The 23,927-nt window shown below is 44.2% G+C and overlaps 1 protein-coding gene across 5 annotated transcripts in view; it reads left to right on the forward strand.

Moving 5' to 3' along the window:
- Positions 1-23,927, forward strand: part of LOC138521240 (dehydrogenase/reductase SDR family member 4-like) — a 257,133-nt gene that overhangs the window by 139,164 nt on the left and 94,042 nt on the right. For all 5 annotated transcript variants that reach the window (XR_011282983.1, XR_011282982.1, XM_069633931.1 and 2 more), the window contains exons 5-7: positions 333-403; positions 19,677-19,728; positions 20,626-20,760. Coding sequence is in view for 3 of the 5 variants with exons in the window: in XM_069633931.1 (XP_069490032.1) it covers positions 333-403; positions 19,677-19,728; positions 20,626-20,760 (258 nt within the window). In the remaining 2 variants the exon portion in view is untranslated. The remainder of the gene's footprint in view (positions 1-332; positions 404-19,676; positions 19,729-20,625; positions 20,761-23,927) is intronic.

Genomic DNA, 23,927 nt, shown 5'->3' on the forward strand with positions numbered 1-23,927 from the left:
GTGGTCAACCATATCAACGGTTAGGGGGTGTTACGTCTCCAACACTTCCAGGTCTAGTCCGTAGCAAAAGCTCTAAGAGCAATACTTGTCTATTTCCTGCTGTAAAGCGTGAGTTACTTCCAGAACAATCCAAATCCCAGCGAGGCACTGGAACATCAAGGCTCAGCTCCTCCTGTGCACAGGGTGTTTTACCTAAGCAGCACTCCAAGCCAAGGATAGCACATGCCTTTACGAAAGCAGCATTCATCTCTCCCTCTCAGGGAACTGTTAGTACCACTCATCTGGGCATGTGGTTTCCTTTAAAACATTCTCCATTTCTTGTACTATTGCAGATTTTTCAGGTGAATGTGACGTCAACCTTCATGATGGCGAAACTATCGGTCCCTCATATGCAGAAGCGAGGGTGAGTGCCGGGAGAGGGCTTGGGTTCATAAATATCAATACTGTTTCCATGGTCAATGAGTTATCTGAATGAAGGCTTAATCCTCTTATAAATTCTCTGAAATGCTTCTCAATTGCTTTGATTGAGAATCGATAGTGAGTGGTGGGCTGTACAAATTGGCTTTGTTTTTTTTTAATATCAAATTGCGCCCATGGACTCAGCCTGAAGGAGGACAAATCTTCCTCACCAGCTTCTGATCATTTTTACAGTCCACAAATGCGAAATCCAGAAACGTACAGCATGACTATGACAATAGACTGTATTCTTCTTCCATGGATAATTGACCAGAAAAAGCCCAAAGCCATATGCAAGATATGAACAGTGTTGGCAAAAGCTTCCTCCATGCACTACCCCAAGAAATGTACTATTAGTTTTGGCTATTAGGCTAAAGCGCCACCTATAAACCAAAACTATTTCAGTGGGGAGAAATGGCATTTGAGGAGGGACACAAATCTTGTAGCTGTTGTTTGGTTATGTGCCCATGCATTGACAGCCCATGGCCATGCTAATCCCTACAGCCATTCCCAGTTCTTGCCGTCCCCACCCAAAACCCCTCCTCATGGGAACTCTTTGAGCTTGCTTTAATCAACCTCTACCTTCAAACTTTGAACTCCCAGTGCCTGCCAGTGTTTTTAAAGCAGTAAGAGAATGACTTATTTGGAGTTGTAAACATGCTATGTTGGTGTAATAGAAATGTATTAACCAGGTCTGCCTTCAGCTACTCGATTTATAAGCACTATGCCTGTCCTTCACTGAAGTCCTGTTAAAACAAGCATTGACAAAGCCAACAGTTGTGCCTTGTGTATAGGTATTAGGCATTTCCCAGGCACTGCTATTATGTACCAAGGTACTTCCACCATTTTGCAGCTGCTACCATCAATGGTCAGTTATTACCACTGCAACAGTGTCTGGCAAATGTCTTTACCATGCCTACACAAATGCGAAAACTATTGGCATTACCAATGCTGGTTTACCATGCTATGTATCTAGCATTCTGATGCTTAGTGAGACGAACCGCGACAAACATGTTGCCACATACCTCATCATAAGCATTATTAACCTAATGTGTCTTTGCTCCCAAATTGTCGCTAAATGCTGGACTAAAGTTTTATTTATTTGTAATACTAGTCGGATGTTGACACTTCACCCTTGTTTCTAGTGATCGTTTAGGTAAATAAATATATACTGAGTTTATGTACTGATTTTTTTATATCTACATGTGTGCCTTATACATATATTGTGCCTATACCTGTTTCGCTCTATGCAAGCTGTTTCAAAGCAGATAAAGATTACAATATATTTGTCTTCCATTGTTAGTACATACAGTGTTTGTAACAAACATAGAGCGATTAAAAATAAAATGGGTGCTAAAAAGAAAACGACATAAATCATAATTAGAAATCTAACAAAACTATATTCAATAGTTAAATTATAAACATTAAAACACGATATTATGAAAAAAGTGAGTAGTTACGCATTAAAGGAATATCATTCTCAAAAAAGAAGACATGTGGGTGGGGTTGCAAAGAAATGATGCTTCCCAATGTACATTAAGGTGATTAGCAATGCTCTAACATCTAATAAATAATTTTAGCTACATGTTATTTAAATATAAATGATATCTGACATCTAGTCGTGGCCTAATCTTTTTGAGTTACTTTGATACAGGCACCAATATATTGCTGCATGATAGATTTTTGAAACCTGAGCATTAACAAGATGTCAATATTGGGAATCCATCATATAATCCATAGCTTCTACTGTGCGCTGTGGCACACGCATAGGCATGAAGGCGATGCTGGGTGCACCAGGCCACCCATGGCCTCAACATTGCTCAAGTTCCTTCTTTACAAGTTACTGAATCAACAGACATCACTAATCAAGTGCCACTTATAGCTATTGTGCTTTTTGTTGTTGTCATAAAAGAACATTTTCTTTTGTTGTAAAGAATTACCAGCGCAAACAAACTGCAAAGCCATTATTCCAGCTACAAATGAATTGATGCAAAATCAAGGAACTTAATGCAAAACCTACACAAGACTATACACTGGGACTGCTGCGATGACTCGCGAGCACAAAGGTTTCATTTCAAATGTCACAAGCCAAATGTAACAGTGCAAGTCTTTCATTGTTTTACATGCTATGACGTGCTTATGGGCAGGGGTATGCTAACATGTTTGTGTATTTCAAATTATTCATATCGTTCTCTTCTACTTCACATTGAAATACGCTGGCTGTATGCCGCACAAGTATAATGCGTCCTCTAGTGTTCCAGAAGTCAAAAAAGTGGGCACAATAGCACTGCTCTAAGGCAACTCATTATTGCTGATATGTGTGGATTCTTGATAAAGAAATTATAGCCACAGCGATGTGGGGAGTAGGTCCAGAGGCCACCTCTTGATAATGATGTGCTCAAATTGTTTGATAAGTGGTCAAGGATGCCGATATTGACCAATCATTAAGGCTGTTTGGGGGGTATTAGGATCCTGTTGTAATTGCATGTATTTTTCTGACTCACCAGTACTATTCCTGTAACAGTCAAATACTATTTTCTCTCTGGGTTGTCAAGGTCATTCCAAAATAGCAATTGATGAAACCCATGTTAGGTTTCCTCATGAGTAGAACTCATATTGTCATACCTTGCAGTAAGAGAGATTCTGCTCATAAACAGCTTGGGTATATCTTCGCTCATTATTGGCCATACACAGTGCGTGCATCTAAGGGAATCTGTTTCCAATATCAATGTCAAAATAATGACAATACATGTTTTAAATAATGTGTTCATTTTGTGGTTTTGGGAAAATGTTTACTTGTTCATGGTTTCTATGGGTATAGCAATCTAATAAACAATTGGGTGAGATGTGAACACTGAGTAGCTCGAAGTCAGTGTGTGCGTCCACAGGAATCCATCACGTAGTTGCCATTTGGAGCTGCTTCGTTGAATGAGTAATTTTCTATACCAATACAGAATTGTTCTGGTTCTTGTCCCAGGTGGGCAGCCACATTGAGCATGTGTGCTGCTTCAATGTTCTCAGTGAGTTGCAAGACAACTGGAATACATTTTCCATTTTCATAATAAAAAATAGTGTTACCAAAAAAAGCACTTGGGGTTTGTAGGCTAGGGGCTTTCCCTGTACGCTTTCCCACATCCTTGAAAAGGCCCCTCACCTCTCAAGCCCAGGCTCCCTAATCAAACCTGCCTGGTGAGAGTACAGATTATCCCTAGAGCCAGGATTCCGCCACTGTCTACGCTAGCCCTACTGTAGGGAGGCCTACACGGTATATATCTCACTCGATCAGGGACCTTCTAGAGCACCCATTGGGGTAATCTATTTGCCCTGTCTCCCTTTGCCTGGATGACCATCTCTCAACCTTTATTTAACTCTCACCTGTCTCCTATCTCTCTCTCCATTCTCTGTCTCCTGATCTTCTCTCTCGCCATCTGTCTATCCACTCTCCTGATTTCTCTCCACATTCTGTATCCTGGTCTTATAACCGTGTCTTACTCCTCTGATCTCTACACTCTAGGCCCTTCTGATCTCTCTAATCATCACACAACCACCGTCTCTACTGCCCTCCACTCTACTGCCTCTCTCTCTATCACTTTTGTCTCTCTCTTGCTGTGAAACACCCTCCTGCCTTCCTTACCAAACTACCTTCAATCACTCTCACTCACTCACACAAAAACTGTCAAACGGGTACTACTCTCTCAGTCTCAACACCTTACCTTATTTTTTTCCTTATGAGTAGAAGTCATTATCATACCTTGTCGGACAAGGTTCACTCAGAGAAGAAACATTATCTCATATACTAAACTGCAAAGCCTCCAATGCAGTGACTCTATTCGCATATATAACTTTTCCCATTTTGACAGGGTCATGGCACTGACTGGGTCAAGGGAGGCGGCCAAGTACCCTTCCTAACCTGGGGTAGGTGGCCTACCAAGATAGCTCCAGAGCCAAGCCTACCCGAGAGACGGTGTGGGGAGTTAAGGGAGACCTCTGTCCCATACTCCCTGGTATGCATGGAGCCATGTCTCTATATTGGCCTCTTTCCTGGCCAGGTCTCGTTCTCTTCTCTTTCAGATGTCATGGGACACAATACCATACAGAAGACTACACGTACCACAATGCACCTGGGCCCAACAGCCAATACCTAGCCGAAACATGAGCAATGGACTGGTTACCAAAATAAGAATAGATTAGGCTTCCCCATTCAGGAGCTGAATGGTAGACCAAACACTCACCCCTCAAACCCCAGATGGGCTAAAGGGAGCAGAGGACCTGGAACTTATAAGAGATTGCATAGAAATAGGAGAGACCCAACACTCTGCAAACCCTGACTCACCAAGCACAGGCGAGATCCAGAGAACAAATGACCCAGGGACCTCATGGCTGGCTGGAGGAAAATTGAGACTAGAAAAGGGCATGACGAAAAGGTGCTTATGAAGACTTCCATGGGAAGTTCCAGTTCCGAAGTGCAAGAGATGGGAGGAGATGGAGTAGCTTAGGTTGGTCCAAGAAAGCAGCTGACTTAGGTAGCCAGTGGGAGCATAGAGAAGCTTCCAGACAAGCAGGGAAGGTGCATAAAAGGCTAGCAGAGTCAGTTGGCATGGGAGGTCTTTGGGTGAGGTCAGAGGAGGACCAACAGGGCAGAAATTAATGAGGGTATAGCAGGTGGAGAAGGATTTGGAGTAGACTTTTGACATGTTTCTAGAGATTGAAGGCATCTAGAGAATGGTTTTACTCCATTCTCTTTTATGAATGACCTTGCCAACCCTTATGAAAAGGAGTGTTTTACTATTACAAGGCATATACATTTTACACAAGGCCTTACCCACTGTATGGTGTTGAACCTTCCTACTAAATGGGAGTTCAATATCTGCAATTAAACAAAAGAAAGGTCACTATCTATTGGTAAAGAACCATGTGTACCCTTACTCACACCCAGGGACTCTTGTTATCCACCTCTAAACAAATACAAGGTGATAACACTAGGTCAAAGGATGTTTCTTATAAAAAAACACATGTTTCTTAGTACATCAGAGTGCAAGTATAACCACCTGCTGGTTTGTATCAAAAACATTAAAAAACGAAAACACAAATCATTATAATTCAATACATCAATCTACATATACAGTGTAAATAAAACATCAAGTATCAATGACTCAAACCGAAACAGTGCTGATTAACTAAACCCAATTCTCCACTATATCCATATTAGCCTGACTTATATAAGTTTCTGTCCTCGATGGCTGATATTAGCTGGACATTGCTCAGGGGCAAAAATGTGCAGAAAATGTGTTGCTTGTAGGTGGCAAAGGACATTTCTCTCTTATAGATCTTTGTGTTATTCCACAGAATCCCTGAAACCGTCTGTGTCGTTATGTCATCAGACAGTGTAGCAACTCCAATTGTTGCTTGGTCTCGCTCTTGCGATTTGTTATTGCCACTGGGGTGAATGCCTTTCACAATACTTAAAGGTTGTGGTACTGGCTTAAAGGGATATCTGTTGCTGCATATCTGCATCATTCACTCTTCTGCTGACAGTTAGTTCTTTAAACACACCCGTGTTTCAACAGAAGGAATAGTTTCCCTTTTTCATTTTTCTTTTTTTCTCTTTAGTTAGGTCTTGATATGATATAAGTCATTTATAACACGCCCGTACACAAGTGTTTCTTGCTTTTCAAACACTATATTAATATAAGAAATAACTACTAATTTCTTCATAGTGTCATACTCTATTATTGTGTTTATAATTTAACTTCCGAACATGTTTGTTCTATTTTTAATTATGATGTATGATGTATATCCCTTTTTTATCCACATTTCCTTTTCTTTTAATTCGTCCTGTCTTTGTTCCGAACATTTAATGACAATGTAAAGATCAAATATATTGCAATGTGTCTGACTTGAAAAAGTTTCCGTAAAGCGAAACAGGTGTAGGGACAATTTGTGTATTTTCAAATGGCTATATGCATAAGGCACACATGAACTTAAAAAAATCCTTGCATAAACTCAGTGGTCCTCATTACAAATTGGGTGGAATGGTAAAAATGTGGTGGTAATCCCGTCACTGCCACTTGTTTTAGTGGTAAGGGAATAACCGCTGCATTTGTCGCACCACAAAACTAGGAGTTTCATGTTGCTGGAAGTAAATCCTCAACGGAATAATGGCCCAAGGTAAATCCACCAAAATCCTACATGGAGTCCTATGGATTCCAAAAATGGGGACTAATACCCCCTTAGCACCACTCGCAATCCCGTGGTAATTCCACAGGACCAATTGGCAGTAACGGTAACCGATTTTCGACTGTAATTCAGTGCATTTACCACCAGATTACTGCCAAACACGGGATAAGGCAGAGTGTGTATTTTGAACTTAAAATATCACTAGAGACAAGAGTGAAGTGTCAAGGTTAGAACAATATTTCAAATAAAAAAGCATGCTAGGTTAATTACCCAAACACATTGTCTGCGGTCAGAGCACTCCCTGCAGGATTCTCGCCATTATTCGCCTGGAGTGGTGATAAGCAAGGGAATCCGGCAAGTCACTTGGCCCTGCCTATTATGACTCCATGCAAATGATCCGTATGGATCTTTGTAGTGGGCGTAGAGGTCAATAAAAGCGGCCATAAAAAACATGGTAGCCAGCATCAAAATGGATTCTGGTCTACTGCACTTGCTTTTCAGCAGTCACATACAAAACAAGTATTTGTAATGCCAACAGTTTGGGCTTTTGTATAGGCATGGGAAAGGCACTTGCCAGGCACTGCTGTAGTGGTATTAATTCTATGTCAACACGGAGGCGAGCATTAAGCTTCTTCTTCTTTTATTTTCTCTCTCCAGCAGTTTCAACAAATAATATACATTTTGTAAACTTTTCTTTTTAAAAAAAACGTATTTTTTTAAAGAAAACTTCAAGTCCCATCATTCCTGTAGTCCCTTAGTCTCTGGTCATGTGACCTAGTCCTTCCTGTTCCTCTGTCCTTCCTCTTTTTTTCCTGCTGTCCAGAGATAAGTACCATTTCATACAAGCTCCGTAACATGATTGTGTTTTGAGAGTGATTTACATGGTTAAATAATACTAAAGGTCAGTAGTTAGGCCCCAGAGGTGCGCAGCGCAGCGCTATATTTGTTATAAATATTCTGGTGTGAGGAGTCTGTGGCTCCGTGCCGCACTACCCGGCACATCAGGGGCCCGCAGATCTCCTCACAACGTTCGTAGTACCCGCAGCGCTGCGTTTGTGCCTAGGAGCGGGTAAGCCTCCACCCTCGTGGGGGCGGAGTCAGATGCGAGCAGGAAATCCCTTCCCGATAGTGTAATACAGGAGGAAGCCCCCACCATCGGGGGGGGAGGAGCGCGACGCGAGCTGGAATCTTTTTTCCCAGCTGCGTAAGCAGTAAGCAGCAGCCCCCACCCTTGTGGGGGAGGAGGCACAGCGAGTGAGCACGGCTTACGTCAAGAGAGCTGCTCCTCCCTGGAGAGGGAAATCCCTCATATCACAGAGGCGTATAGGAGCGAAATGCTCGCCGTGAAGGGCCCCCACCCTTGGGGGGGCGGAGCCTAACAAAAAAAGCTCAGTTGTGAAGCTTCGATTAAGAAGCAAAAGCAAGACACAACGCTACGGAGCAGGAATAAGCTCTGGTAGCGTTCTATTTGGAATATATCTTGAATATAAAAGCATTAAGAAAGTGTATTGTACACGAGGGATACAAGAAGAGTCCCTAGAAAGACACTGCACATCTTCCTACTTGGTGCAGACAAGGTGCAGCCTCACAAGAGTGGATCAGTGGACGTGCCACTACACCTGCAAAGGAATTATCAAGGCACCTTACAGCACTAACATGTCCAATTTTGAGTGGAGTGAGGAAGAACAGGAGGCAGTCTATCAAGAAGACTTAGCCTATAGTTTTAAAGAAGTGCTGGGGGATTCACTCACAGAGGCAGTGGCTCAGGGAGTCAGACCCCTGCAGGAGAGAGTCCATACCATCGAACTATATTTGAGCCAGAAAGAAAAGAGCACCGAAGAAAGCACGTCCACTAGGGTCGCAACAAAGGACCCAAAGGGCTGTAACAAGGCCCGGAAGAGCAAAGACTCTTCCGACCCCCCGGGCCAGATGGAAAGGGCAGGGACAATGGCCCCGGAGGCTTCAGACGCTTTCAGTAAACTAAGAGAAGCGTTCATGAAAAACTCACCGGTGCCGAGCCTTGAGACCCCCTACCCAGGGGCCGATAATATGGGCAATAAAGAAGAAGGTTTCCCCGAAGAGGAACCACAGAATCCCCGTCCTCTTCACAAGAGGAAGCAGATAATGAAGGGGACGAGAGTAGCCTAGCCCTGCCGAAGAAAAGACTGAGAAATCTTACAACCTAGAAGAGGATGAAACCTCTAACATGTTTCAGCCTGAAGACATCAGAAATCCTAGATCATCCGAATGGGTGCCCTCACCGAGGGTCCCGAAATACATGATGCAAAGGTTGCGAAAAGCGCTAGAGAAGGAGGTCAGACAGAGGATCAGAGCGGAATGTCCGAGACCGGAATTACCGGGCAAAGTGGCAAAAGCCCCAGAACTTGACCCAAAGATGCTATCTTTTGTCTCTAAATCTAACAGATACCCCAGGAAAGGTATAGACCGTTTTATGGAAAAGCTGCCAGGAAAAAGTCCTCGACATAGCTGGGCCGCTAGCAAAGATTATGGACCTAGCTGAGCGGGCAAAGGGCACAGGAGAGGAAGCGGACCCAGGAGTCCTAGCAAACTGGGTGCAAAGGGCTGTATGCCTTTTAGGCAATGCTAACTGCGCAATTTCGTCCGAACGCAGGAGAGGGCTCCTGCTCAAGATCGACCACAAACTACGTGATTTGTCGTCATATGAGGCAGGCGAGGCGGCACAAGGACTCTTGTTCGGCGAAACTTTTGGCAAAGAAATGGGGAGATTCGTGGGAACCTACACCTCCCTAGAGGAGGCCCAAGCGTCAATGAAGAAAATCTTCCCCGGGAGAGTTTTTGGCGGGACCGGTCGGTCCAGAGGCCGAGCGACCAGTCGCTATCAAGCGTTCAGAAGGCCTCAGGGAAATTGAAATAACTACTGGGAGAACAGACAGCCAGACTCATTCTTCCCGCCAAGAGGTTGTTTCCCTAGAGGAAGGCGAGGTAGAGGACAGGGAAGAGCACACAAGTTCCCCACAGATGAGAGTTTTCACGTACCCACCAGTTGGGGGAGGACAGCGGTATGCTGGGAAAATTGGCGTTCGCTTTCCAGCGACGCCTGGGTTCTGCAGACAGCGAGAGGCATGCACATAGAGTTTAAAGAGACCCCCGCTCAGTGTCAAACACCCCGTCCTATAGCCGCGACACAAGTAGAGAAAGGGCTAATACAGGCAGAACTACAGAGGCTAGTAGAGAAGCGGGCGATAGAGCCATGTGAAACATACCCAACATTTGTGAGCAACATGTTTTTGGTCCACCGAAAAGACAAAGTAAGGCCAGTAATAAATCTAAAGAACATGAACAGATGGGTAGTCTACAACCATTTCAAGATGGAAGGGACTCATCAGCTCAGAGATACACTCAGGCAAGACGACTGGCTAGTGAGGATAGATTTGAAAGATACCTACCTGACGATATCAGTACACAGAGATTTTTGCCCCTTCCTGGCATTCGACTTGGACGGGTAATTATGGCAATTTGCCACAATGCCATTTGGGCTGGCCTCAGTGCAATGGGCATTCACGAAGATCATGAAACCGGTAGCAGCAGCGATCAGGGAGAAAGGGATATGTATGATTATATATCTAGACGACATCCTGCTGTTGGCCAACTGCAGAGAGGCACTCCTCTACCAGACCATCTGGGTAGTGAAACCCCTGACGTTCCTGGGATTCCTAGTGAATCAGGAGAAGTCAGCGATGAAACCAACCAGGAGGTTAGAATTCCTAGGGTTTATCAAAGATACCAGGACAGCAACCCTAGAACTTCCAAACACAAAGATAAAAGACATAAAGAGAGAATTAAGAACATGTCTCAGCAAAACAGTCATATCACTCCGCACAATAGCACGAGTAGTAGGCTTACTAGCAGCCTCGATACAAACGATATTTCCAGGGCCGCTACACTATCGACCTCTGCAAAGGCTGAAGATAAAACAGCTACAACAGGGTCTGCATTACCACCAGCTAGTACACATCATTCAAGAATCCAGGACAGAGCTGGAGTGGTGGCTGGCGATCATGGAAGCATGGAACCCGGAGAGCCATATTCGGCGACCATCCAGACTTGATAATAGAATCGGACGCCAGCAGAGCAGGCTGGGGAGCCTGATGTGGAGATCTCCAGACAGGAGGGAGGTGAAGCTCGGAAGAACTCCAGCTGCACATCCACTGTCAGGAACTGTTAGCCGGATCCTTTGCGATCAAGGTGTTTATGAAAGGAAAAGTGAATTCTTGTATTCTGTTGAAAATGGACAACATTTCAGCAGTCAAGTACATCAATCATTTAGGAGGGACGAGATCCAAGTTACTGGCGGAAATAGCCAAGGACCTCTGGCACTCCTGCCAGGAATCAGGGATCTCAGTAGAAGCTGAATACCTTCCAGGGTCGCTGAATGTAATAGCGGACTGGAACTCCAGGTACCTCTCAGACACCAGCGTTTGGATGCTGGATCGGGAAATATTCCGACGGCTGGAAGAACGTTGGGGACCGATTCACACAGATCTGTTTGCGTCCAGACTGGATGCACAGAAAGAAAGATTCATCAGCTGGAGATTAGACCCAGCAGCAGCTGAAGCCGATGCTTTCCTGCAGGACTTGAGCGAGCAGATACTCTACGCTTTCCCGCCGTTCATATTGATGAGCAGGGCATTGGCGAAAGTGCACAGAGAAGCAGCGAGCCTGATAGTAGTAGTTCCGATATGGAAATCTCAAGTACGGTTTCCAACGCTCATAGAGCTGTTAATAGACTACCTGAGACTACTACCACAAGGAATGAGCCTGCTCACGGACCCAGTTGGGTCATATCACCCTCTGAGAGTGAAGGGGACGCTGCCGCTGATGGTGTGCAGGATAGCAGGAGATGCTGGAATCTCCCTGGGATTTCGGCGCAAGCTGCGAGCCTCATCGCCGAGTCATGGGCACCCTCAACTAGAAGGAGCTACGATGCAGCTTGGAATAGGTGGTCGACATGGTGCAGAAGGAGAAGTATTCATTCGGTTTCTGCCCCTCTGGTCGAAATACTGAATTTCTTAGCGGAACTTCTACAAGATGGCAAAGCTTACAGGACTATAGGAGTCTATAGGTCTGCAATTTCAGCAGGACACCTGCCTTTAGAAGGAATGCCAGTAGGAGAGAATGTAGCTGTGATAAGACTTCTAAAAGGAATAAGATTTAGTAAACCATCACAGCCGAGGTACGAAGTACTATGGGACGTATCTGTAGTATTGAAGCTACAGCAGATTGGCCCAATAACAGATACCTGTCACTAGGACAGTTGTCAGGAAAACTAGCTATGCTCCTGTGCATAGTGTCATGCAGGAGAGTAGCAGACATCAAAGCATTGGAAGTAGATAGAAAGACATATGGGCGAGAAGGAATGACATTCAACCTGGCCAGGAGAACTAAGACAGACTCTTCTACAATCACATACCCATACATGCAAAACCACCCAAAATGGTGCGTAGCCGTATGCATAAAGGAGTACGAGAGTAGAACTGCAGAACTGAGGCCAGTAGGGACAACCCAATTGCTAATAACGCGAGGAAACCGCACAAAGGAGTAGCAACAGCCACTATAGCGCGATGGGTCAGAGACATCATGAGCCTAGCGGGCATTGACATGGCTAAGTTTGGAGCGCATTCAGTCAGAGGAGCGATGGCCTCAAATGCGTTAGAGCAAGGCGCAGCTTTGCAGGACTTCATGAAAGCAGCAGATTGGGCTAGCGATACAAAGTTTAGGACGTTTTATTTTAGACCAATCAACACGATAGTGGAAGCAGTAGTAAGAAGCTTTGAACAAGCTTAATGCTCGCCTCTGTCTTGACATAGAATGAAGATTCCCCCTGCTAATAGCGCAGATTCTATTAAAGACAAGGAGGCGAGCATTAATTTCCCAATACACAGAGCTATGAAGCAATGATAAAGTAAATGAAGTGATGCACTGCCTATAACTGACATGATTATTCCTTCCAGAATAGGGTGTGTATTCCTCACCCTAACATATGCAAGTGTTGTTTTTCTGACACTAGGAGATGAGCAAAAGAACAGCTGAAAGACTTAGAGAGAACAAGTTGCCCGGAGTGAGCCCGCAAGTTTAAATGTGAGAGACCGATCCGGCATAAAGCCGGAAGATCAAAACCAAGTTGACCAGTTGGTTACGCAGTTTTGGAAAAGATTGCAGTTCGAAGCAGTAAAAGAAGAGGAAGGACAGAGGAACAGGAAGGACTAGGTCACATGACCAGAGACTAAGGGACTACAGGAATGATGGGACTTGAAGTTTTCTTTAAAAAATAAAGTTATTTTAAAAAGAAAAGTTTACAAAATGTCTATTATTTGTTGAAACTGCTGGAGAGAGAAAATAAAAGAAGAAGAAGCTTAATGCTCGCCTCCTTGTCTTTAATAGAATCAAGAGCTCCCAGCGCTATTAGCAGGGGGAATCTTCATTGTCCATTGATGGTAGAGGTGCAAAATGGTGGGAGTACCTGGACATATAATAGCAGTGCCTGGCAAATATCTAATACTTATACAGAAGCAAAACTGCTGGCTTTTCAAATCTGTGTTTTTAACAGGACTTTGTGAAGGACATGCATAGAGGTTCTAAATCAAGTGCCTGAAGACAGACCCAATTGAGACATTTTTATTATACCAGTAGCATGTTTAAAACCCCAATTAAGTCATTCATTCTCAGAGGACTGCTTTGAAAAAACAATAACAGACACTTCAAGTGCAAAGTTTAATTCATTAATTCATTCATTGAAAACTGATTTCGGAAATGAGAAAACATGTCCATAAAAACAATAACACATACAAAAATAGAGTTTTAAAACATAAGCCAGATAAAACCAATAAAAAGACATAGAAAAACGAACAGGCTTGGACATAAAGTCAGAAGTTCAAGCCAAAATTCTAGAATTTCAATAAGCATTTCCTTATATTCAATACATGCCTCCAATATGACAGGAGTGCCCAACCCACTTGTGATGAATCAGCTCAAACCAGGTAAAGCAAAGCAGGTTTATACTGAAAAAGACATGTTTTGCGCAGGATCGGCCTCAACAGTTTTTCTCTTACCTCTGAAAAAACTTTTCAAAACAGCAAAAAGTGGCCCAAGTCCTCCCTGGGGGCGTTACACTGAAGGAAAGACTGTATATCATTATCACTTTCCCAAACCACCACCATCGCTCTCGGGGGGAGACAGCTAAAACGCGTCCTTGTTAACGGAACGTTGCAAAGGATTCTAAGCCCACAACAAATACTTCTGGAGAACTGGGGCGGAGATGATTGCATGCCTCCTATTCAGGGGCTTCAGCATCTCCATGAAGTCCCTTTTCTCTGTAAGGTGTGAGAGAAATCTAGTTTTTACAGCACTGACCACGCTTAGAGACAAAACATCCAATAGGTATAAATATTGGCCTGCATTTATTTACACCAACTTGGCTTTGACATATACCAGCCAGGGAATTCTAGGATTTGGATGTTTAAGGATTAAATGTCTAATCAGCTTGTGAGTCAACTCTGACTTATGATTAACCAATAATCGAAGCCAATGAGATAAAGACTGTGTGTCAGAATGATATTGCCAATCAAATCACAACATAATTCCAGGTGGACTCCGAAGTTAGGAGCCACACGAGCAAGTCCTAGCAATCTTTTGAATAAGTTGTTTGTTTTCCACCACTTGGATTGAGTTTACATTGATGTAACCGCACAATTCCATACCATATTTTGCAACCAAAGCTGCCTTTCGATTGTATATTTTTAGAGCCAGGTTCATCGGTTTAGCTTTAAACATGGCCATGACTCTGGCCAACCCACCAATAGCTGGCTTGAATTTCATGCTCTGTTTGTTTGCATTTGTATATGTATTTTGTATTTTATTTAATTGTATGTATTGCATGTAATTCGGAAGAGAGGTTTGAGGAAAATCTGGTTCCTAGACAGTCAAATTCACTAACTGTGGGAATTAAAGAGTCCTTGTTAAACATTGCTGGAAATTTCGGTGGGCGTTTCCCCTTGTAGCAGACCCTGACAGCCGATTTTCTGGGCATTAGCCCTGAGATCCAGCGCATCCATAAATATGGTATAATCTTGAATGAGTTTTTGCAATGCACGAGGCATACTCGCAGGTAGCACTATGTCGTCTGCATGCGCCAGGAGCGGGAGAACTCTCTTTCCTAATCTGGGGAAATCTGGACTGGAGTTTAACAGGCACCCATATAAGCCATTGATATATAGGCAGAAAAGTAGGGGGTGCCAGGACATATCCCTGACACACACTTGACTACTGAAAAGAAGGCGTACAATGCCCATTTGTCTCACTCCTCACATAGGCCTGAGTTGAATGATGCTGAGCCTCAATTAAGTTGGGCGGAGCAGAAGAAATGTGGTGGGAGCGCTATTACTGCCACATTACCACTCCGGCCAACTATGAGTTGGGCGGAAAGTCACTCAGCTTTACCTCCAGCTTTCAGCAAATCTGGTGAGTTTCCGTCCATTTTCGGCGCTATTACTGCGACAGAAATTGTGCCGCAACAATAGTGCCCAGCATGCCCCACAGAGTCCTATAGACTCTTAAAAATATGGGGACTTATACGAAAATAATGTGTTTAGTAAAGAGATACATAGAATACCTAAACAGTAAAAGATTATGTATATTGAATGGTTTTTCCGCATTGCACGGATCTTTTAACAAAGATGTTTTATTTAAAATCATCGAGCTAGTCGAGCACACTTCACGGAGGGCGATTAAATTGTCATTTAAGACCTGGAGACCCACGTGAACTGCATGACAAACCGATGATTGCAGTTTTGGAACAATCTACCTGTTCCACTGCTCTTTTACCATTATTTTTCAATGGCGTTCAGCCACGGCCGGAATAATAAAATAAAGATTGATAACATAGTTATTCTAAAAAACATGACAAATTAATTGTAGAAATCAGGGTCAGTTTCCCTCTGACCCTGATTTCTACAATTAATTTGTCAATTAATTGTCAATTAATTTGTGATTAATTACGCCCTTTTAGACAGGCTACCTAGGGCGTACCAACATCGAAAAGGGAGAGGGTGTTCTTCTAGTCAGGGAGAGTGTTAGAGTCCACATTAATAGTGTGAACATTTATTGCCATAATGAAAGCCCCACATGTCCTTTGTTTTGTGTGATACCGATTTACAGCCTTACCGCATCTCGGGATCCAACGCTAACAGTGCCGGACTGAATTGCGGAACACTATTTGCATTGGCGCTATCCGTGCGGATTTACCACCGGTACACCGCCAAGCTTCTGATGATGCATGCAGTCTAATTAGAATATTTATTAGCCCTATTGGAGAATTCATGGATCCGAGCACCCTCCATAATTTCTCCCGATTGACTTCATTGAAAGCTGTTCTCAGTTTCATGAAAGCCCCAAAAATTGGCTCCTCTTCAACAAACAGAGAGTGGGCTATAATGAGATATAAATGTAAAGACTGTTCAGGAGTAACCAGGGCAGGCGTGAACCATAGCTGGATAGGAGATAGAATATTTGTTCTGGGAGGGCCAATCTTCCAGAATGGCCTCACCAAGAATGTTAAAAATGCAATCTAATAGGGAGATCAGTCTATAAAATGCAAGTAGTGCCCTCAGGCCTTTCTTATAAATTGGTTGGATTATGGCCTGGGACCAAGAAGTGGGTATCGCACCCCCTGAGCATTTAGCATTAAACCCCAAGGTCAACATTGGGGCCCACAAATCAGGCTCATATAAAAAGAGGTCTGCGGGCACATGGGCCGCATTGCAAGTTGGGCGGTGCAGGCTAAATGCATCATTATTACCGAGATGTGGGTTGTCTGCAAGCTAACGTTTTGTTCGCGGGTGGACTGCCCACAGTGTAACTGCTCAGGCTCCCATTTTGACAGTTCATAAAAAACAGGAGCCGAGCAGTGTTTGTCCTCTGCCTCCAATCTTATGGATGTGGGGGACACTCCTGCAACCTCTGAGGCCAAAGATACTGAACATGGGCAGCAGGGAACACCCTTGCATCCCCCGCTCTTTATGTTCGGTATTTTCAGACCCAAATTGATCAAAAGAATTCATTCTAATGTTAGTGACCGAATTCAGTCAAATCTACCATTTGTTCAAATAGTTTCGATCAATTTGGGTAATAATTTATTAGCATATAACGCTGCATTACCGCACCACCCAACTATGGGTTTGGCAGAAGGTTGGAGGATTCGCCTCCTCCAGCGATGAGCTGCAGGTAAATATGCCATCTTTCTGCCAAATTTTGGCAAAATTACTGCCGCAGTAATACCACCAAAAATACCCCATTGAGTCCTATGGACTAAAATAATGGGGATTTGCACCACCACTGCCACTTGTAATCTGGTGGTAATAACTTCGGACCAAGTTGCAGTATCGGTAATACAGTTTGGTGATATCTGGATGGATTTACTGCCCAGCTACCAACAAGCTCGTAATGCAGCCCAATCTGGGCTTGGCACCCTATTCCTGTTCTGGTGTTTTATCACAGAGATTTCTTCCATCGTAAATACGATCTCTGTGCCCATATCTACCCCCGTTATCAGTGGGATGCCCTCCTTCAAACCCTATCAGGGGTACCCCACATGCTCCCACACTATATAAACTGGAATAATGCTCTGGCCAGGCCTTGTCCAAGACCATGGTGTCCAACCCCTGGGACATGTATTTATAGAAAGGTATATTGTTCACTATTTACCAAAAAAGCTTGGAATCATTATTCTCGGTCGTAAAACCCAATTGGCCCAGGCAGTGGTTTCAAACTCTCTCTTCCTAATAGCTTTAATCTCTTTATAGGGGGCCCTGGCAGTAGTAATATCACTTTTGGAGGAGAAAGGATTCTTTTATACCGCCAGCAACCTTGTTTTGGCTTTGGTGCATTCCGAGTTGAACCAGCCCACACTGTCCTGCAACTTCTTTTTGCAGGCTGTAATGGTAAAAGTGTCCGATATTTTAGACATTAAGGACGAGAATCTGAATAGATTACCACTCTGATCACTCAACCCTTCCTGCAAGGCATCAATCCACACCAGTTATTGGAAACTAGCTCCCTCATTAAGTCCCCTTGATCTATCGACTGCCATTTCAGTCCACGCGTAGTGCCATCCAGTTCCACATCCGACAAAAAAGTCTGCAAGAGTGGTTTGTGCCTCGCTAGCTTTTGGAGCTCTAACACAATCAGAAAATGACCACTACAAATCTCACCGGCAACATGAACATTTAAAACTAAGCCCCAGAATTGTACAGGGACACACAGATAATCAATAGTGGAATGGCCCAAAGCTGAAGAAAACGTGAGTTTGCCCGGTATATCAGCAGAATAATGACCATTCACTGAGCGCAGCCCCGAGTCAGAAGCACTGCCACAGCCTCAATCCTTCCACACAGATTCTAGAATCCATCATCCCCTGTGTGGGGATCCCTGGCGAGTTATCTCCAGTTACATCAAATAATACACGTTCTGGTCCCTCCCCAATCTTTAAGACTCATGTCCTGCGATGCAACCATATTGGAAAGACTCTCAACCACAGTAGACAGTGCTGATAGACAGCCTCTTGAATATTGAGAATTGGATCATTTGCATTAGCCCTATTGACCCTGACCGCTTGGAGAAAAGAGTTCGAAATCTCAGTTAAAATAGATTCACTTGCAAGATTAGTCATTATCAATGTTGACAAGCCCCCAAAACAATGGCCGCTGGCATTCTTCTGGGCCAAAATACAATATGCAATAAATCCATCCGCAATCACCTCCTCCAGCGACCAAGTCTCCTGGAGCAGGATGATGCCCGCCTGCTCAAGGGAAGTCAATACGTCTGGGATGGCCAGGCTTGATTCCACAACATGACCATTAGTGACTGAGGAATCATCAAGGCTAATTGGATCAGGCCCCTCCATTACCACCCCTTTTTGTGGAGGACATAGTAATGAGGCCCCGGGTTTAATATTTTAGCAATATTACCCGAGCAACAGGTGCTTTTCCGGGCCAGGTAATGCCCCGGGCCAGGTAGAAGCCTGATCGAAACTTTTTGTTAAGTTGAGAAAGGATGCAGTTGTTTCTGAACTTAAAAAAAAAGAAAAAAGATGGCCGACATGGTTCCGGAGAAGGGACTACGTAGTCCCTTCTCCCTTTCCATGATGGGCATTTTCAAGGCTGCAAGGACGTGCCAGAAACACTGCGGTTCCCAGCATCGGTGAGGGACCAGGCAGCGCAAGGTAAGAGGGGTGCGGATGGGAGGGGGAAAATATGTGGAAAGGGGGTATTTGGGAAGGGGATATGGAGACAAGCATCAGCACAGCAGTACTTACCTGAGTACCCGGAGGGGGAATCTGGTGGCCTCCCGCTATGAGGATGCTCGGATTGCGGGATTGCCATGTGATAATGCCCTAGGTTTTTTAGCCTCATTGGCTGGGAGGCTGGCAGCCCCCTCGCCAGGTACTTATGAGGCTTGATTAAAGCGAGCTGAAAGAGGTCCAATGAGGAGGAGTTTTGGCCAGTGAGGAGCAGGAACTGGGTGGGAATGGCCATAGGGATTAGCAGGGTCATGGACAGTCAAATGGGTGGGCAAATATCCAAACAACACCTTCAAGCTTTGTATCCCACTTCATATGCCATTTCTGGCTATCTGTACTTTAATGCTATAGTTTCTTCTTATAGGTGGCACCTAAAAGCCCACATTAATCACAGCCTGTCGGATGGCAGTCTCCCTGAAGATTAACGAGTGCTAATCCTGGACAGAGGCTTCAGGGTTCCTGCAAAGAGCAGAAAACCCTGCCAGGGAAACGTTGCTTTGAATTGAATGAGGTGGACCCAGAAAATGAATGCCTTTTCCATGTGTTTTGTTTCATGCACACTCCCTTCGTAATAAGGCTTTAATAATGGTTGGGAATGTTGAAGTGGTTAAGTTGCTTGGGGGCGGGGCGGTCGCAACGAGAGGCTGGTAAAAGTTGTGTTGCTGTTCTTATGCTTCTCATTGAATCCAGTTGCACACCTTTGTTGCAGGGGCGGCTCCATCATATTTATCTCATCCATAGGTGCCTTCAACCCTGGACCCGTAAGTCATGTACTGTTAAACAGTGTAATGTTGGGGGTGTCTGCGGCATGCCATAGCTCTCAACCTTTTGTGGCCCAGGGCGGTGAGAAACTCCCGATTTTGTTTTTTGCATGTGAGCCCCTATTGGAGTATAAAAAAAAGCACGTGAGTTGAGAAGTATGGCGCACCTCGCCTGCCAAGGTCCCAAGGGCACACATTGATGAAATGTTACTGTCCATAAAATATCCTTTAGAAACAACACAACAGTAGCTATCGGTTCCAGGGCAACACAACCTCCACAAAGAAAAATTAATTGCAATGTTGGTGTGATGGTATTAGCTGAGCAAAATACAGATGGGTTTTTAGCTCTTTAGTCTATGGTGATACGTTTGGATTTACTGTGTTTACCTGGGCATTCTGGGATGATCATGTTAAGTGAATTAGATTGTGAGGCTTTCCTTCCAGCATCGTGTAGTGGTTAGTGACTGTGTGGTGGCATCATGCCGATGTCACTGGTGGAACCTTGGTGCGCATCTTCTGTGTGGGAGGTCTAAGAGTGTCAGTTAGAGAAGAGTGCAAGGTAGCGTGGAGGGTGGCTGGGTGGTGGCGCCAGTGCTTCCCTTCGTTGATGCCTACTTAACATCTGCATACATCTAAGAGGCACCTGCAATGAAGTGGACTTACCTTGAACTTACCTGATGACTCTGTGTCCATCTTTCAGGTTTACTACACATCTCCCTCCGGAGAGCTTCCTAAGGTGGATGACCTAGAGCTAGATTTTAATGAGTGCAACTCTCCAGAAATGTGGGTGATGCCAGTGCCCCAGATCTTCTGCCTCCGTTTGATTTCCTTTGCTGTGAGCGCATCCTCCTGTTTCTTCCGTCACACTGAATGTCTCACTCTTGTTCCCTTGCTTAGACTGTTGGTCCTTACTGTGTCAGTAAGACAGCCATCACCTGCTTAACCAAGGTGCTGGCCCCGACCTTGGCTCCTATGAACATCCGAGTAAACTGCCTTGCACCCGGGATGACAAAGACCAAGTTCGGCAATGCGGTAAGTGATGCGGTGGGGGTGGGGCAGATGGTGTGAGGAAGTTGCAAAGTAGGAATGCCATCTTGAACATTAAAGACAAGTTAATGTCCCAACGGAAGAGTGCTCATGAAACAGCACATGAGTTGAAATGGAAGTCCGCGGTGGGCTTTATTAGCATGCACAGCAATGAGATCGGTTTTGGGGTGAATTGTAATGTTCATACTCTTACATTCATGACGTACTGCATATGTGTATATATTCCGAAATTGTCCAATGGTTATCTTCTGATAGCTCATAACTCTTCATCATCTAATGTGGGTTGGAAAAAATATCTTTCAGTCTCCTCATCTCCCACTCACGTCACATCAGCATCTGAAGGACCCGATAAGCAGAGACTTGCGTAACTGGGTGCAGAGAGTTGTTCAAGGGTCTTTCCTCTTGATGTACATAGCTGTACTCATATGGATAATAAAGAGTTGTACGAGTGAGGACAGGCTCATTAGCTTGTGCATTGGACTACTGGACAAAACGATTGCAGATAGATGACCTTGGCAATCGCAGATTGCATGATAACAGTATAGAACGGGCGTAGCGTGTGGAAGGAACGGGTGGAAGGAACGGGTGAAGTATGTGGAAGGAACGGGTGAAGTATGTGGATGCAACGGGTAAAGTATGTGGATGGAACGGATGAACTGATGTAAACTGGGTGAAGTGGGTGGAACGAGTGAAATGGTAGAATGGATGAAGTAGATGAATGAACAGGTGATGTGTTTGGAACGGGTGAAGTGGATGGAACGTGTGAAATGGGTGGACCCAGTTTAAGTGGATGGAACGTGTGAAAGATGATATATGTGGATGATGATGCGTGGAGAAAGGATAACGTGGGTAGAACGAACGAAAGGAGCAGTGCATAAAATGGTTGCAGTGCATGAACGGATTGGAGTGCATGGAACGGATTGGAGTGCATGGGGCGGATTGGAATGCACAGAATGGCATGACGTACATGGAATGGTTTAGAGGACATCGAACGTCCGAAAGAGCATTGAAAGGAACGGTCTGAGTGCTTGAAACAGTCGTAATCTACGGAACAGTCGGAGTACATGGAACGGGTGGAGTACATGGAACTATGTGGAGTGGGCTTGATCTCAAGCACCTAAAGTAAACCACCATATTCACATCTATACGCTTACTCTCTTCTTTACACCACCACTCAAATAGAACACAGCGATACTATGACACCATTCGGTATAGCTGTTCTCATAACATCATCTGCCTCATGCTCCCCATCTCTCTAACGAACACTGCTGGCTACGCACCCTCCATCCTAGGCGTTCTCCTCAGGCCTAACGCAGCCAGAATCGATCTGTACTACAACCTGCCAGAACGAACACATACTCCTGATCTCCCAACCACCACACCTACCGCTAAGAAGCAGCTATCACACGAATGCCACACCAGCTGCACACATATCCGGTGCTCACACGCACCCTTGACTCTCTCTCCTCTCTCTACTGACTTGAACTTCGGTTCCCAATGGCGTTCAACCTACCAGCGCCTTGAGACTATACCAATGGTACATAAGGCGCTATATAAATGCAAAGTAACAACATGTATATTGCTGAGGCTTGTAAATCTGCTTACATTCCCATGCTTTTCATCTAGTGGTTGACTCGGAGTATAAGACATTTTGAGAATTCAAAAACATGGCATTACACACACTATTCTACGTGTAAAGGGACCCATGATCCTTCACGTGAAGACATCGTCACTCAGTAGATTTACATACTCTGGCTAGGTCCAAGATGCCTTGCTCACAAAGATGTCAAATAACATCTTTATTTATGCTACCAATAGTGACAATTGGGAAGACGTCATAAGTCGGTGTCATACATCATTGGTCAACACTGCAGCCGTTGAATGAATAAACCGTTCAAGGTGGCGTGTCCTGTGGCTTGAAAATGCTGGGCACATGACTAAATGGAATAAAGACTTACACCCAACTTGGGGCCCACAACCCCCAGTGTTGGCAGACAGTTCCGCCGGAATTTTAGATACAAGTTGCGATAGTGGGAACTTGGAAACTTAACTAAGTAAGGTCTTAGATGAGTTGAGGGTAGGTGCACTAGTTCCATGCCCATATAAAGATTCAGGGGACTCAGAGCCGGAAGATCTGTCGACCTGTCCCACCTTTTAATCTTATTTTTTAAAACTGTTTCAGACCCTGAACCATCTAAATCGATCATTATAGCGAAATGATCACATCTTTTTCAATTTTTTCAAGAATGGATTGGTATTTTGCTTTAGTAAGATGTTTAAGTGGAACCCCAAAGAGTTCAGGTCTGCCTTTTCCAGACTGTAAATAACAGATAAACGTCTGCATAATATACTGGGCCCACCAAGATGTGAGACCCAGTTCAAGTCTAATTACACTTATAGGAACTGAAACTGGAATGCCCAACACCTGTTTTAAAATGTTGCATTCTAGCACCTCAAAGAACTTCCTATTCGAGATGTTCATCAGTTCACACCTATAGAGCATAATAGTCAAAACTTTCGGTCTATAGAACTCTATTAGCAGAACCAAGGAATAGGCACATAGTTAGCTCTTTATCATTTCCAAAAGGGATAGGCATGAGGTATTTTTTCTTCAATTTGGGCAGTTTCTATTTCACTTTGTTTCTTTACTGCGATATGGTGGCCTAAATACTGAATTGAATCGACTCACTTGATTGTAGAGTTATTCAATTCCCATGTATATTCCCTGCCTTTATTCTTGGTAGTGCTGACCATTACATAAGATTTTGCAGTGTTTATTTGCAGCATGTTTTCTTTCAAGTATTTTTCTACCCCGTCCAGTTATTGTTGAAGACCTGCAGGGGTATAATCCATTAGAAGAATGTCGTCTGCAAATGCAATGCACCTCAATTTTAGTCCCAACCACATGGGCACATATCCTCCCCACTCTTTGGTGGCCTCCCACAAGTCAGCCAGATAGAAATTGAAAAGACTGAGGGCCAGCACACAGCCCTGACGTACACCTTTTTCCCATGGGATTTCACTAGATAATTCCCCTGAGATGTTCAGTCTTGCTCTTGTGGAATTGCAGCGTATAGCAGTTGGAGCATTGCTGACAAAGAGGGATCAATGTCCCATTTCAGCATTTTTGACCACAGCTTGGAAATATCGAG

Source organism: Ambystoma mexicanum, chromosome 13 (genome assembly GCF_040938575.1).
Source record: "Ambystoma mexicanum isolate Mex_15411 chromosome 13, UKY_AmexF1_1, whole genome shotgun sequence".
Classification (NCBI taxonomy): domain Eukaryota; kingdom Metazoa; phylum Chordata; class Amphibia; order Caudata; family Ambystomatidae; genus Ambystoma; species Ambystoma mexicanum.